The following is a 15,817-nucleotide window of genomic DNA, read 5'->3' on the forward strand; positions in this document are numbered from 1 at the left end:
CTACCTTGGTGTAATGATAAAGTAGAATTAAACCTTGATGTAATGCCCCTCAATTTCAATGACCACCTTGTTTAAAGTAAACCAATGTTGAAGTTAATATTAAATATTTTATTTGTACAGCCAGTGATATTTTATTTGCCTTATTTTACAGCCAAATACAGGCTGTTTCCCTTAGAAAAAGTTCTTTTTCCGAAAATGAAGAATATACTCTCAATTTCGATAAAAATAATGCTTTATTTTCCCAAATTATGTAGGAACAGGCTTTTTAAAAATTGAGGTAGAAAGTACCTAGTGAGACCTGTATTCAGAGAAACCCTTCAGGACATCTTTGAAGTGGTCTTCTGTTACAGGTGGTCTCTGAATACAGGTTCAGGTTACATGACAGTAAATAGAATGGAGAGTTTTGGAAGTGTTTGCCTAAAACAGGTGGTCTCTTAACAGAGGTGGTCTCTTGAGCAGGTTTGAATGTTTATTTCACTGATTTTCTATATTTCAATTCTCCTTTATCTTTTTCTTTGTGCATCTTCCTTGTACATGTAATACAAATTTCATCTCGTTCGTTATATCGTCAAACCTTGTTATAATTCCAAAGTTTCCACTGGACAATAAGTGTTACATGTTTTATAACAATGTCTTCTTGTGTGTACAATGTGCTGGAAAAATAAAATAAGGGGACAAGTCGAAATATAAAACCTGCATGTTGACCTTTCTTTAGCCTAGTTTCTGTTTATTATTTTTTAGGCAGACGAAGAAAGCAGACGGAACCAGCTGATGAGGGACATGGCACAGTTACGATTACAGGTGTGTATAAACAAATTTCTAGTTTCTGATCAATAGATGATATATGGTGATCCAACACTCCTTAGGTTGAAACGTGTGGTAGTGGATCTGTTGGTTAATAACCTAATGCTCTTTACTAAGGTTTGCTCCCAATGGGTTGTACTTAATTTTGGTATTTGATTGGATTAATGCCTATATTACAATTGGATAAGTCTTTTTCCTCTCTGCTTTGTTATCTGACCATCTCAGAAAGAGATGAAACTTTCAGAAATTTTGAGTTTATTTTCATAATGGTTAAATGACTGCTGTGTGACCATTTTGTGACTTTGTGACAGTTTTTCAATTGCTAAGTGACTGTTTTGTGTATTTTGTGTATCGTGTGACTGTTTTGTGAGACTGCTATGTGACATACTGTGTGACTAGAGTGACTATTTTGTGTATCGTGTGACTGTTTTGTGGGACAGCTATGTGACATACTGTTTGACTAGAGTGACTATTTTGTGTATCATGTGACTGTTTTGTGGGACAGCTATGTTACATACTGTGTGACTAGAGTGACTATTTTGTGTATTGTGTGACTGTTTTGTGGGACTGCAATGTGACAGACTGTGTGACTAGAGAGACTATTTTGTGTATCGTGTGACTGTTTTGTCGGACTGCAATGTGACATACTGTGTGACTGGAGTGACAATTTTGTGTATCGTGGGACTGTTTTGTGGGACTGCTATGTGACATACTGTGTGACTGCAGTGACAATTTTGTGTATCGTGTGACTGTTTTGTGGGACTGCTATGTGACATACTGTGTGACTGCAGTGACAATTTTGTGTATCGTGTGACTGTTTTGTGGGACTGCCATGTGACATACTGTGTGACTGGAGTGACAATTTGTGTATTGTGTGACTGTTTTGTGGGACTGCTATGTGACATACTGTGTGACTGCAGTGACAATTTTGTGTATCGTGTGACTGTTTTGGGGACTGCTATGTGACATACTGTGTGACTAGATTGACAATTTTGTGCATCGTGGGACTGTTTTGTGGGACTGCTATGTGACATACTGTGTGACTAGGGTGACTATTTTGTGTATCGTGTGACTGTTTTTCGGACTGCTATGTGACATACTGTGTGACTATTTTGTGTATTGTGTGACTGTTTTCTGGGACTGCTATGTGACACACTGTGTGACTAGAGTGTCTATTTTGTGTATCGTGTGACTGTTTTGTGGGACTGCAATGTGACAGACTGTGTGACTAGAGAGACTATTTTGTGTATCGTGTGACTGTTTTGTGGGACTGCAATGTGACATACTGTGTGACTGGAGTGACAATTTGTGTATCGTGTGACTGTTTTGTGGGACTGCCATGTGACATACTGTGTGACTGGAGTGACAATTTGTGTATCGTGTGACTGTTTTGTGGGACTGCAATGTGACAGACTGTGTGACTAGAGTGACTATTTTGTGTATCACGTGACTGTTTAGTGGGACTGCTATGTGACATACTATGTGACTAGAGTGACTATTTTGTGTATCGTGTGGCTGTTTTGTGAGACTGCTATGTGACATACTGTGTGACTAGAGCGACTATTTTGTGTATCGTGTGACTGTTTTTTGGGACTGCTATGTGACATACTGTGTGACTAGGGTGACTATTTTGTGTATCGTGTGACTGTTTTGTCGGACTGCAATGTGACATACTGTGTGACTGGAGTGACAATTTTGTGTATCGTGTGACTGTTTTGGGGACTGCTATGTGACATACTGTGTGACTAGAGCGACTATTTTGTGTATCGTGTGACTGTTTTTTGGGACTGCTATGTGACATACTGTGTGACTAGGGTGACTATTTTGTGTATCGTGTGACTGTTTTGTCGGACTGCAATGTGACATACTGTGTGACTGGAGTGACAATTTTGTGTATCGTGTGACTGTTTTGTGGGACAGCTATGAGACATACTGTGTGACTAGAGTGACTATTTTGTTTATCATGTGACTGTTTTGTGGGACTGCTATGTGACATACTGTGTGACTGCAGTGACAATTTTGTGTATCGTGTGACTGTTTTGGGGACTGCTATGTGACATACTGTGTGACTAGATTGACAATTTTGTGCATCGTGGGACTGTTTTGTGGGACTGCTATGTGACATAATGTGTGACTAGAGAGACTATTTTGTGTATCATGTGACTGTTTTGTGGGACTGTTATGTGACATACTGTGTGACTAGAATGACTATTTTGTGTATTTTGTGACTGTTTTGTTGGGACTGCAATGTGACATACTGTGTGACTAGAGTGACTATTTTGTGTATCGTGTGACTGTTTTGTGGGACTGCAATGTGACATACTGTGTGACTAGAGTGACAATTTTGTGTATCGTGTGACTGTTATGTGACATACTGTGTGACTAGGGTGACTATTTTGTGTATCGTGTGACTGTTTTGTGGGACTGCTATGTGACATACTGTGTGACTAGGGTGACTATTTTGTGTATCGTGTGACTGTTTTGTGAGACTGTTATATGACATACTGTGTGACTAGAGTGACTATTTTGTGTATCGTGTGACTGTTTTGTGGGACTGCTATGTGACATGCTGTGTGACTAGAGTGACTATTTTGTGTATTGTGTGACTGTTTTCTGGGACTGCTATGTGACACACTGTGTGACTGGAGTGACTATTTTGTGTATCGTGTGACTGATTTGTGGGACTGCTATGTGACATACTGTGTGACTATTTTGTGTATTGTGTGACTGTTTTGTGAGACTACTATGTGACATACTGTGTGACTAGAGTGACAATTTTGTGTATCGTGGGACTGTTTTGTGGGACTGCTATGTGACATAATGTGTGACTAGAGTGACTATTTTGTGTATCGTGTGACTGTTTTGTGGGACTGCTATGTGACATACTGTGTGACTAGAGGGACTATTTTGTGTATCGTGGGACTGTTTTGTGGGACTGATATGTGACATAATGTGTGACTAGAGTTACTATTTTGTGTATCGTGTGACTGTATTGTGGGACTCTTATGTGACATCCTGTGTGACTATAGTGACAATTTTGTGTATAGTGTGACTGTTTTTCGGACTGCTATGTGACATACTGTGTGACTATTTTGTGAGACTACTATGTGACATACTGTGTGACTAGAGTGACTAGAGTGACTATTTTGTGTATCGTGTGACTGTATTGTGGGACTGTTATGTGACATACTGTGTGACTATAGTGACAATTTTGTGTATCGTGTGACTGTTTTTCGGACTGCTATGTGACATACTGTGTGACTATTTTGTGTATTGTGTGACTGTTTTGTGAGACTACTATGTGACATACTGTGTGACTAGAGTGACTATTTTGTTTATCATGTGACTGTTTTGTGGGACTGCTATGTGACACATTGTAACTAGAGTGACTATTTTGTGTGTCGTGTGAATTTTGTGTGACTGCTATGTGACATAATGTGTGACTAGAGTGACTATTTTGTGTATCATGTAACTGTTTTGTGGGACTGCTATGTGACACACTGTGTGACTAGAGTGACTATTTTGTGTATCGTGTGACTGTTTTGTGGGACTGCTATGTGACATACTGTGTGACTATTTTGTGTATTGTGTGACTGTTTTGTGGGACTGCTATGTGACACAGTGTGACTAGAGTGACTATTTTGTGTATCATGTGACTGTTCTGTGGGACTGCTATGTGACACACTGTGTGACTAGAGTGACTATTTTGTGTATCGTGTGACTGTTTTGTGGGACTGCTATGTGACATACTGTGTGACTAGTGTGACAATTTTGTTGTATCATGTGACTGTTTAATGTAACTTGTTTGTAGCAGTATGTGGCCTACTGTGTAACTAGGGTGACTGTTTTGTTGTGTTAGGCTGAGGTTAGTCAGCTAGAGGGATCACTGGACAAACATGACCAGTCCAGCTTCCCACCATACCTCATCCCAGACCCTCAGTGCCTGTGTGACTGCCTCAACATGGTCAAGCAGCTCTCACAGTCCGGCAAAGGCATCCTCGTCATCCCAATATCTGGTAAGACGCTCACTGGTAGAATATATATCTGGTATGGGGCTCACTCACTGGTAGAATATATCTGGTATCGGGCTCACTCACTGGTAGAATATATCTGTATGGGGCTCACTCACTGGTAGAATATATCTGGTATCGGGCTCACTCACTGGTAGAATATATCTGGTACTAGGCTCACTCACTGGTAGAATATATCTGGTATGGGGCTCACTCAATGGAAGAAGATATTGTTGGTGTACTTTAAATTTCCTCCACTCATATGGAATGTCTTTTTATCAACCACCAAAAGATTATGTTTAGAATCTCTAAGATGTTTTACATGTCATTGAAAATCGTTCAAAATGTCACGTTGAAAAAAACTTGAAAACTTGTGACTTGAAAATTTTAAGTCCTTGAAAATCGCTTGATAATGACTTTTTATCCTTGAAAATCACTTCATAATGACTTTTTATCTAGAAAATCTTTTGAATTTATGTTGTAAAGTTTCTGTGACCCCGTATTTACTTGATTACCTTGATTTTACAGTACTTGAAGATAAACTTGATAAAAACCTTGTGTTTGTAGTGATAGATACGCTTGATGTCCTGAAGAAGGAGTCGGGGCGGGCCCGAGAGGCAATTCGTTGGCTGGAGGCAGAGTTCCGCAAGGGAAACAGGTCTGTTTGCTGCAGATTGAATATTTTATAGACATGTTTTAACACTGCTTATATATATTAGATTGTTTATTTCACATTTTTAAAATTCGTGAACATATTGTTATTTGTGTATTGCTGTTGTAAAACTAAGCATTTGTGAGAAAAAATTAATTGTCCTTCATTGGTTGTAATAGTGTGAACCTGGACATTTTTTGCTGCAGTTCAATTTTTTCAGCTTTTTTTGCCCTCCGTTATGAAAGGAAACTTATCGTTACTGCGTGAATATAAGTAAACAGCGCTATGTAGTTATTACATTTTAAGGGCGAAATTAACACTGAGCCAACATGGATTTTACAAGCGAAGGACAAATATTTGACTGGGCGAAAGTTTCCAGGTATACAATAACCAGGGTAAAGAGCCTACTCATGGAACTTGGCAACATCCTGTTTCAAGTTAGGCCATGAAATAATGGAGTTATACCATTAAATGTTTGGAGTTGTACCATTAAGTAATTGAGTTATACCATTAAATGTTCAGGCTATACCGTGAATTATTTGGCATTATACCATTAAATAAGTGAGTTATACCATTAAATGTCCAGGCTATATACCATGAAATATTTTGAGTTATACCATTAAATAATTGAGTTATACTATTAAATGTTCAAGTTATACCATGAAATATTTGGAGTTATACCATTAAATAATTGAGTTATACCATTAAATGTTTAAGTTATACCATGAAATATTTGGAGTTATACCATTAAATAATTGAGTTATACCATTAAATGTTCAGACTATCCATGAAACAATTTTGAGTTTTACCGTTTACCAGTCTGAGTTATATACCATTATCGGTAAAAGTTTTACTATTAAACATTTCGTCATATCATTAAAGCTTTTAGTCATTAAATGTTTTGCATGTACCGTTCCTTGTTCTAAGTTGTATCATCAAACATTTTAAGTTTTATAATTAAATCCATAAGCATTTAGCACTAACGGGAACATCTTCTGAGGAAACATTCAGTAGTGCAGTAATGAATTTACCAGTTAAATGACAAAAGAGCTATCATTGTAAAGAAGTTAAGTTCCTGTAAATAAATGTATTGGAAGAAATATTTCTGTAGTTGGGCAACAGTACCAGCATGAATTTGTAGTAATTTTACTTAGAAAATATCCTGTTTTAGAATGGTGTGTATTATTTGTGAGTCAGAGAGAAATTTAAATTTATATCAAGTCATTTTCACATAAACTTGTTTTAAATCTCCACATTTCCTTTTTCACTTAAAGACACATGCCTGGTTGAATATGATTGATTTGATTTGTAAATATGGAAAATGTATAATATCGGAAGAATTTTTATCGTACAAGTCAATGAATTGAATGTCTTGCATCTTTCTTTTCACATTTTGCTTTTTTATGCTTTGCTTTAGTTGCTACAATATGGAAAGACTTCAAATAACTTACAATCAAATTGCTTTGATGTTCTGGCTTTCTATCTATTTATAGATATATCCGAGCACAGAAGAGCAACGAAAAACTCCAAGATAACACGCCTAAACTGCTGAAGAAGGACAAAGCTATGTGGTAGGTTCGCTTGCAACTCATTTCAAATCTTTTATGTTCTATTACCGGGCTCGATAATGCATCAGCCTTAATCTTCTCCATTTCAGCTGCAGAAACTGGTGCCATTATCTACCAGAGCTGCATCAGTTACGGCAGCGTAAAAACTCCTGTGTTTTTAATTACGACCTAAAACTTATCGGCGCATATCAATCTTAACTTAATACTGGGGACCAGTAAAGCATAATTTGTTATCATGTCTCTTCATAATTTACTGAATCATTCTAAAGCAGTTTTATAGGTGATTTATCACTTGATTTGAGCAGTACATTTTTACAAGGCGAGCCTTGCTGGGGATCATACCAGTTGTAAAGTGATTGTAAGTGTGTTGATTAAACTATAGAATGCTATACAAATTGCTTTGGTAGTTTTTTTGGGGCCTGTGTGCAACTGACATTATCTAATAACAGTGATTGGGCACAGATGCTTCCTCGGAGAGGTTTTTATTGCCTTCCCACAGAATCTGTTGCCTACCCTATACTGGTAAGCCTACACCCACATCTAGTGTATTATACCTCACTTCTGTAATGGATTCTGCAGCTGATAAGGACTACAGTGTTAGAGCTTGTAAGTCAAATACAGAGATAGATTACACCTTATAAACCCATGCAGTGTGCCTGGAGCATTGATAAATGTGCTTGAAGACAGTGCTGCAAAGGATAGAATAGCATTGTGTGTAGGATCTGAGGCTGTACTGTTTGTAGTGTGTGTGTCTGGTGTGTCTGTAGTGTGTGTGTCTGGTGTGTATGTAGTGTAGTGTGTGTGTCTGGTGTGTCTGTAGTGTGTGTGTGTCTGGTGTGTCTGTAGTGTGTGTGTCTGGTGTGTGGTGTGTATGTAGTGTGTGTCTGTTATGTCTGTAATGTGTGTCTGGTGTGTATGTAGTGTGTGTCTGGTGTGGGGTGTGTCTGTAGTGTGTGGTTTTTGTGTGGGGTGTGTGTCTGTCTGTGGTGTGTGTGTGGTGTGTCTGCTATGTCTGTAATGTGTGTCTGGTGTGTCTGTTGTGTGTGTGTCTGGTGTGTGGTGTGTATGTAGTGTATGTCTGTTATGTCTGTAATGTGTGTCTGGTGTGTATGTAGTGTATGTCTGGTGTGTGGTGTGTCTGTAGTGTGTGGTGTGTCTGGTGTGTGGTGTGTCTGTGGTGTGTGTGTCTGGTATGTCCGTAGTGTATGGTGTGGAATGTCTGTAGTGTGTGGGTTTGGTGTGGGGGGGGGGGGGGGTGTGTGTCTGGTGTGTATGTAGTGTAGTGTGTGTGTGTGGTGTGGGTTGTGTATGTAGTGTATGTGTGGTGTGTCTGTAGTATGTGTCTGTAGTGTCCGGTATGTCTGTAGTGTGTGTCTGGAGTGTCTGGTATGTCTGTAGTGTGTGTCTGCAGTGTCTGGTATGTCTGTAGTGTGTGGTATGTCGTTAGTGTCTGGTATGTCTGTAGTGAGTGGTATGTCCGTAGTGTCTGGTATGTCTGTAGTGTGTGGTATGTCCGTAGTGTGTGGTGTGGTATGTCCGTAGTGTGTGGTGTGTTGTGGTATGTCTGTTGTGTGTGGTGTGGTATGTCTTTAATGTGCGGTATGTCCGTCGTGTGTGGTGTAGTATGTCCGTCGTGTGTGGTGTGGAATGTCTGTAGTGTGTGGTGTGGTATGTCTGTAGTGTGTGGTGTGGTATGCCCGTAGTGTCTGAGATTGGTATGCCCGTAGTGTCTGAGATTGGTCTTTGTTTTTTATTGTGTTTGGAATTTTTATGTCATCTGAAGATGAAAATTGGTGTGTCTTTCATCTATCTTAAATTTATTTTTGTTGAGAAAATATTTTAGTCTTCCTGTCGTTTCGGTCAACAAGAGAATAAATAAACCCACTAATTGTAAACGTCATCTTTAATCTGATTTTCTTCTCTGTTTGATTTTCTTAGAAATATCCCAGACATTTTTGTTGTAAAGAAAGTCATAAATAAACAATCAAAACTTTACTGGGCCCGCATACCCTTGTCCGAATTGTGTCTATTTAAGTCTCGGGGTAATGTTCTGACAAAGGTGAGGAAAGGTTGCTAACTCCATAATGGATTGTCTGCCCTTACTGGTCTACTGCAGCTAAAAAGGACAGACGTGAAATCGTGCATTTCAATTAGTTTTCCTAGTTATATGTCACTATGTTAGACTAAGGTAATGGAAATTGTGAAAAGGTCGTCTGTTTCGGGGGTTTTAATGGGTGCCATTTCAGTCAATATTCCAGGTAAAATGGTCTGGTTGGTTGTGCAGTAAAATGTCAAGCACACAGATGGATTGGTTTTACGAAAAACTACCAAAGTAAAGATTTGTAAAAGTATTCCGTTTTGTTTACATGCAAACCTTAGACATTTGGAAGTATTTAGTTTGTCCCGTTTCACATCTGTTAGCAATCAAGGAAGTGAGAGGTTGCCATCATTTTGTTTGACGCGTTTCACATCCGTCACTGATCGAGGAGGGATATTAGATTTGTGCATTTTGAAATACCTTTCATGCCCCCCCCCTATTTTGTGCCGGTACATGTAGTGTTCCCCATGTCCTTACGATCACATCCCATCCTACCCCAATTCAGCGTCATCATTATATTGACCTTAATTCCTTTCTTAACAGGTTTTGAACAAAGGACTTAGGATGTTAAAGGTCATTTCTGGCCTCATCAGGGATTTAGAATTAGTGGTTATAGTCATATATATATTTATAATCTGGAATAAATGAAATACGCAAAATTAAATTTCAAATGCATCCGACAAGTGGTATAGGAGATTTGGCATGACAAAAAGAGGTAAAAACCCATATTTTTCATAGCAGAATGCATGAATTTCATCTGATGTGTGCTATTTACGTTGAAAGTTGGCCATTTCGAAGCATTTTAACTAAATACTCTTGAATGTTTGAAAGCCTCCACATGCACAAAACATTTATTTGACATGCTTAAACCTTGTCATACCAGTGTTCATTTGTAGAAAGGAATTTTTGTTTGTCACATGTGGAGGCTTTCATTTTTGTATGCTAACTGTCCAAAAACACCATATTTTGGCTATTTCTGCATAGTAATGCAATTTTCTTGCTATGGTAGGGCATCTACACATGGACTTTGAAAAAGTTGTGCACCAAGAAAGATAGCCCTAAATAACCTATATGATTTTTATAACAGAAATTGGTAAATAAATTCAAGTTGTGAAATTTTCATATTTTTTTTTAGGACGAAAATGACCCATAATAACCCAAGTCATTTCAATGCAGTTTGAATAACAGGGTTCAGAGGTCAATGTTACTGTTACTATTTATAAAACAAATTGTCAACCATTTCATTTTGATTACTCTAGCAGTTTCATTTCTTACCCTTTCACCCCTATCTAACTTTAGTAAACTCTACCATGCATTGATCTGGTTGAGTCCATTTTGGTCTACAGTGGTACCTAAAGGATTTTTACTAAACTCTATACAGTATAAAGATCAAGGGCATTCATGTTTTACAGACATTTTCTAGTTTCAATTTGGTTAAAACTTGATTTTTTGCAATCAGATGTGTGTGATATATTTGGTATTGGATTGTGTATAAAATCTAATGAGAATAAATCACTTAAAGGTTTGCTTTCAGCTGACGTTAACTTGCAGTATTCGAGGTGTTTTAATCAGCATCAGAAATAATTTCACCTACCCACCAAATGGTTGTTATGAACAAGATACATTTAGTATCAGAACCTAGCTTTGCAATTGTATATATATTTTTGGAATGGGGTAACAATGTGCAGTAGGCTAAAATCTGGATTTTCATAATCAGGTTTGGTTTTGGTTTCAAATGGTTTAGCATCCTATTAATGGCTAAGGTCATTTAAGGACGTGCCTCCGTGTGTGTTGTGTATGCATGCATATGTGTATGTTTGGTAGAGGCAGGGTATGTTGTTGTATTTGCCTCCTTGTCACAGCGCGGTTCTGATGCCGACTTTTTAGTAGTGCTATCTCACTGAAATACCATGCCGAAGGCACCTAACAGAGTATTCCACCCGGACACATTATACTGACAGCAGGCTAACCAGATATGGTTGTTTCATTCTTGCTGTACTGTATCCTTATAGAGCAATAATGTCCGTAAGATATCTGCTACATTGCACCCAGTAAATCATGTTAAATTTGGACCAGTATGTTACTGAAGATTTTTTTAGGAAGCAAAACACCTACTTCAAATTTGGAATCTGCATGTATATGAATATGTACATAGTCAAACTTTCTCTTTTGACCACCTCCACTAAGAGACAACCTATGTTAAGAGACCACTTTCAGTGGTCCCTATTGTATTGAGTTCATTTTGAACTGAACCTGTATTAAGAGAAACCTGCATTAAGATACCATGTTTTGGATTTCCCATGGATGGTCTCATAACAAAGGTTTATATTTCTCATTTCAGTGAATTGTTGTTATTTACAAATGTCTATAAACAATTTCTTGTCAACAGGTGTCTGTTTGAGATCCTGAACTGTGCCCGCTACCTGGCCCTACAGGGAGGCGAGTTGAACGGTGGAAATATGGTGGCCGTACTAACAGCTAAGGAACTGGACAGAGCCATTTTACCGCCACTTGTGAAGAAAATGTTGACAGCACAGGAAGGTAAATATCAAAATGTAGACAGTATACAGAGAAATTTTGCGCTATAGTTTAATTTTCACAGTTCCCGCCCTCCGTAATGAGGTAGAATTTATCACTACAGCGAACATCAGTAAACAACATAATATACATAGTAATACAATGTGAAGGCGTAATCAACACTGGGCGGATATGGATTTTACTGGGGAAGGGCGAAATCAACACTGGGCGGTTATGGATTTTACTGGGGAAGGGCAAAATCAACACTGGGGGGATATGGATTTTACTGGGGAAGGTCGAAATCAACACTGGGCGGATATGGATTTTACCGGGGAAGGGTGAAATCAACACTGGGCGGATAAGGATTTTACCGGGGAAGGGCGAAAGTTGGACTGGGTGAAAAGTTTCTCAATATACAGTTTCTATAGTATTGTTTGATTTTCAGTAAATGAACATTTTAGCATTCCTGGCAAAGCCTCGTGTTTAGCAAATTAAGAATCTTCCCCCTTGGGTTGAGATTCCCCTATGTCACCCCCAAAGGATTGAGGGATTCTATTAATCCCACATGGTGTTTCACATGCAACATGTACTATTTTGCATCTGTAGAGGTCAGAAAATATAATAATCTCATTCTCATCATAAAATGTTCGGTTTTTAAATGAGATAATTAAAAATCTATAAATTAAGAATGTAAATATTCATTCCAGCACGAACAACGAAAAAATGCCTACCTTCCTGATGTGAACTGGTCATAGTTATTGTCACTCTAGGCTAGTGTTACTATCATTATTGTATGTTACAAGTGGGTTTAGATTTTAGAAAGGTCTTACTTTTTTCGCAAACCTTAACATTTTGTGAAATTTTATAAATTCATCAAATTTTTTGTTGCATTGGCAGGTGTGAGCATGGCCAGCGTATCATCCTTTCTGAATAGATGGAAGGATGTCCCCAAGAATAAAGGTTGAAGACAATACCCATGGATGGCAAATCGCCATGGAAACAATCCAAAAATACCTGGTGGTAACCACTGGAGACAACAAGGGCAGATAACCCTAAACAGGAAAACCAGCCAAAAAACAAATGCATAGGGGTTCAGGTACCTTAGTGGGGAACACTCGTCTGTGTCCCTACGGGGATAGGGGGACTGTTTCCTCTACGGGGATAGGGGGACTGTTTCCTCTACGGGGATAGGGGGACTGTTTCCTCTACGGGGATAAAGGTTGTTGCCCTAGGCAGTGGGGAACACTTTATTAAGGACAAAACTTGTCTGAATAATGATACTCTGTGGAAAAAGGGGGGGGGGACATTTTGGGTTAATGATTCCTGAATGTTGCCCTTCAGCAGTATGGGGACGAATACGCTACTGTTGTTTATCAAAGTTAAGAAAGGAAACACTCAAGGACTGAGGCTGTTGTCAATTACAGAATTTGTGAGACAAAGGAGTGGTGAGAAATATTATTTTAGCCAAATCTAAATCAATCTCAATATTTGTTTTCTTCAGTAAAGAGCTCTGAGGATCCTTTAAAACTCAGATTGGATAAAAATCAGTTAGATGTAAATGAGCACAAGGGGTGTGTTCCAAAGCAATAGTGTTTTAAAACGTTTTTGTTTTGTTCGAACCCTCAGCATTCGGCCCGTCTTCGAACCAGGCGTTTGTTGGCTCAATTTACTTTCCATGAGGTTGATATACATTTGTAATACATATATATAAAATGTATGCAAGTTCACATTTTTATTCCAGAGCTATGTGAAAATTAGTAATAATCCTTAATCATTTTATAACCGATATTGAGAAATCAAGTGTTTAATTTTTTTAATTTTTGTTTTAAGTATTCAATTCTGATAATGGTAGCTTTTGTTTGAAATATCATCCTGTACTTGAAAACATGATTTGATAGATTGTTTACATATGTTATGTAGAATTTTTATCATTTTCATTTTTCGCATTGTGTTAGCAGAAACAAATATCTTCAGACATGATTTTAATGAATGACTGATCAAAAACGAGTTATAATTGTGTTTTTGGTGTGAAAAATATGTCAGAAATGCCCAATAAATTTTTTAAAGATTCTGACGTTACGTTTTATATTTTATATTTCAATGGATTAAAGTGAAAGCATCATCAGACCACCATTTTCTACAGTTCACCCCTCACATCTAATGTACAATGAAGATACAGGCAAACTTTGCGGGACCATCGGGAAAAAATTGAAAACAATGAGACTTCGGCGCACAAATATTGACCTTGGAACATCTTTGAAATCCTGTATATACTGCAGAGGAACAAATGTGATTGTTCATCGACAGAACATAACACAAAAAAGTTAATTTAAAATCTAAAAGTGATGGATTTAATGTAATTGAAAAAATATGTTTGATGTATTTCTACACTGTAGTTTGAATGTTTAGGAGTTAAAATGATCCCGTTCAGTTCAATTTTCTCATACAGGTAATTGTTTTACTTTGATTTATTAGTTGAGTTTTCAATGTTTTCCTAGCGATCCGACATTGATCGTAGTTTGAAACAGTGAAAAAAATAACTCAGAAAGTTTGATAATTAACTGGAATCTCAGTAGTGTCATATAGGGGAAACAATCTGGACTTTGCTTAAGGAGTTGTCTCCAGAGGTCAATTTTACCAGGAATCAATACCAGTGGTTGTCACTAGAGGTCAAGGTTACCAGGTGATGATGTGAGTGGTTGTCTCTAGAGGTCAGGGTTACCAGGTGATGATGTGAATGGTTGCCTCCAAAGGTCAAGGTTATCAGGTATTGATATGAATTGTTGTTTGTGAAAAACATGTATTTGATCATGATTTTGTCATGGTTGAAATCTCTGACTCTGTAGTGTTGAAAATAAAAAGAGTATGAACCATTTTCATTTTGTGTGGTTCAAACAAAGCCCTGTTATTTTTTTGTTTTTAGCTTGTAGAAGTTGTTCATGTTTGTTCAAATGAATGACCTTCACCCATATTCAAGGTCAAATCAGTCAATTGTGTTAAATATATCCAAGCGACTTCTGGATAACCAAAAGGCCTAGTGTATGATATGGCATGTGGCCAGTAACATGATCAGATAACGAGCTGCAACGTCGCAAAGGTCAAATGTGTTGAAAATATTTAAACAAATTCTTTTGAATAACCAAAATGCATAGGGTGGTGTTATTTGGCCAGTAATATGCTCAGATGAAGAGCTATCAAGTTTGTTCATGTGACTGACCTTGTCCCACTTTCAATGTCACAAATGACCTCACCTCAAAACACAAAAGGATGAAGGACTATAAAGTTTATTCAACTTAATGACCTTGTTAGACTGTCATGACACTGGTTCAGATTTTTTAACAGGTTCTTTTGAATGACATAAGTGTCGAAGACACTGATATTTTGCCTGTAACTTTATGTTACAATTTCGAGATTAATACGAGGTGAGCGATGCAGGCCCATTTGGCCTCTTATTAAACTGTTGGGTGGTGTTAGGCATAAGCTCTGACAACGTAAAAATAGTTACATATCGACTTACACAAGGGTGTGAAAACATGACATCTATGAAACAAGAAACATGCATAAATAGGGTTAATGTTTTTCTGAGTGAGAACTGGGAGTCTGGGATTTTTTCCTGATATGGCCTGATTTACATAGAAAGGTCATATTTCCATTTATAACTCTAATCCGAACATCAGCTATCTCTGGTATTATAAAGAGTCGGATTAACAACAACAGGTCCTGTGACTTAATCAGTGGAGGGTGGCGATTTCGGTTACCGAAGAACTTGCATTACAGGAGGAATTAAGGGTGAGTTCCACTTAATCTTTTGAAATTGATGATGAGATTTTAGAGTTGCTTCCCTTTTGGTGGACCCGATGCCTCATACGAGGGTCTTGTAGTGAAAAGAGGAGCTAAGAAAAAACAAATTGTGACAGGTTTGAAGAGCTTTCGGAAACCCCACTTAAAATTAACTGAATCATGTCAGAAAGTATGGGGGGGGGGGGGGGGGGGGGATGTATATACACACAAGCTAGTTTCAATCTGCCAAAAATCCATCATATCAAATTTTGTAATATGGAGTCATGGTTTTATTTCTTGTGAGATAATCAACTTAGACAGGAATATATTAGTAATGTGTGTTCATTGGCCAGGATGTATGTAAGTATAATATCTACATTCATTATTT

The 15,817-nt window shown here is 37.8% G+C and overlaps 1 protein-coding gene across 1 annotated transcript in view; it reads left to right on the top strand.

The window, feature by feature from the left end:
* Positions 1-13,717, top strand: part of LOC110453132 (protein SMG5-like) — a 73,123-nt gene extending 59,406 nt beyond the window's left edge. Inside the window, exons 21-26 of the mRNA XM_021501973.1 lie at positions 742-801; positions 4,664-4,820; positions 5,382-5,472; positions 6,960-7,037; positions 11,522-11,673; positions 12,547-13,717. Of these exons, the coding sequence (XP_021357648.1) occupies positions 742-801; positions 4,664-4,820; positions 5,382-5,472; positions 6,960-7,037; positions 11,522-11,673; positions 12,547-12,614 (606 nt within the window). The 3' untranslated portion in view covers positions 12,615-13,717. The remainder of the gene's footprint in view (positions 1-741; positions 802-4,663; positions 4,821-5,381; positions 5,473-6,959; positions 7,038-11,521; positions 11,674-12,546) is intronic.
* The last annotated feature ends 2,100 nt before the right edge of the window (positions 13,718-15,817 follow it).

The sequence above is a fragment of the Mizuhopecten yessoensis genome, unplaced genomic scaffold, assembly GCF_002113885.1.
Source record: "Mizuhopecten yessoensis strain PY_sf001 unplaced genomic scaffold, ASM211388v2 scaffold7141, whole genome shotgun sequence".
Classification (NCBI taxonomy): domain Eukaryota; kingdom Metazoa; phylum Mollusca; class Bivalvia; order Pectinida; family Pectinidae; genus Mizuhopecten; species Mizuhopecten yessoensis.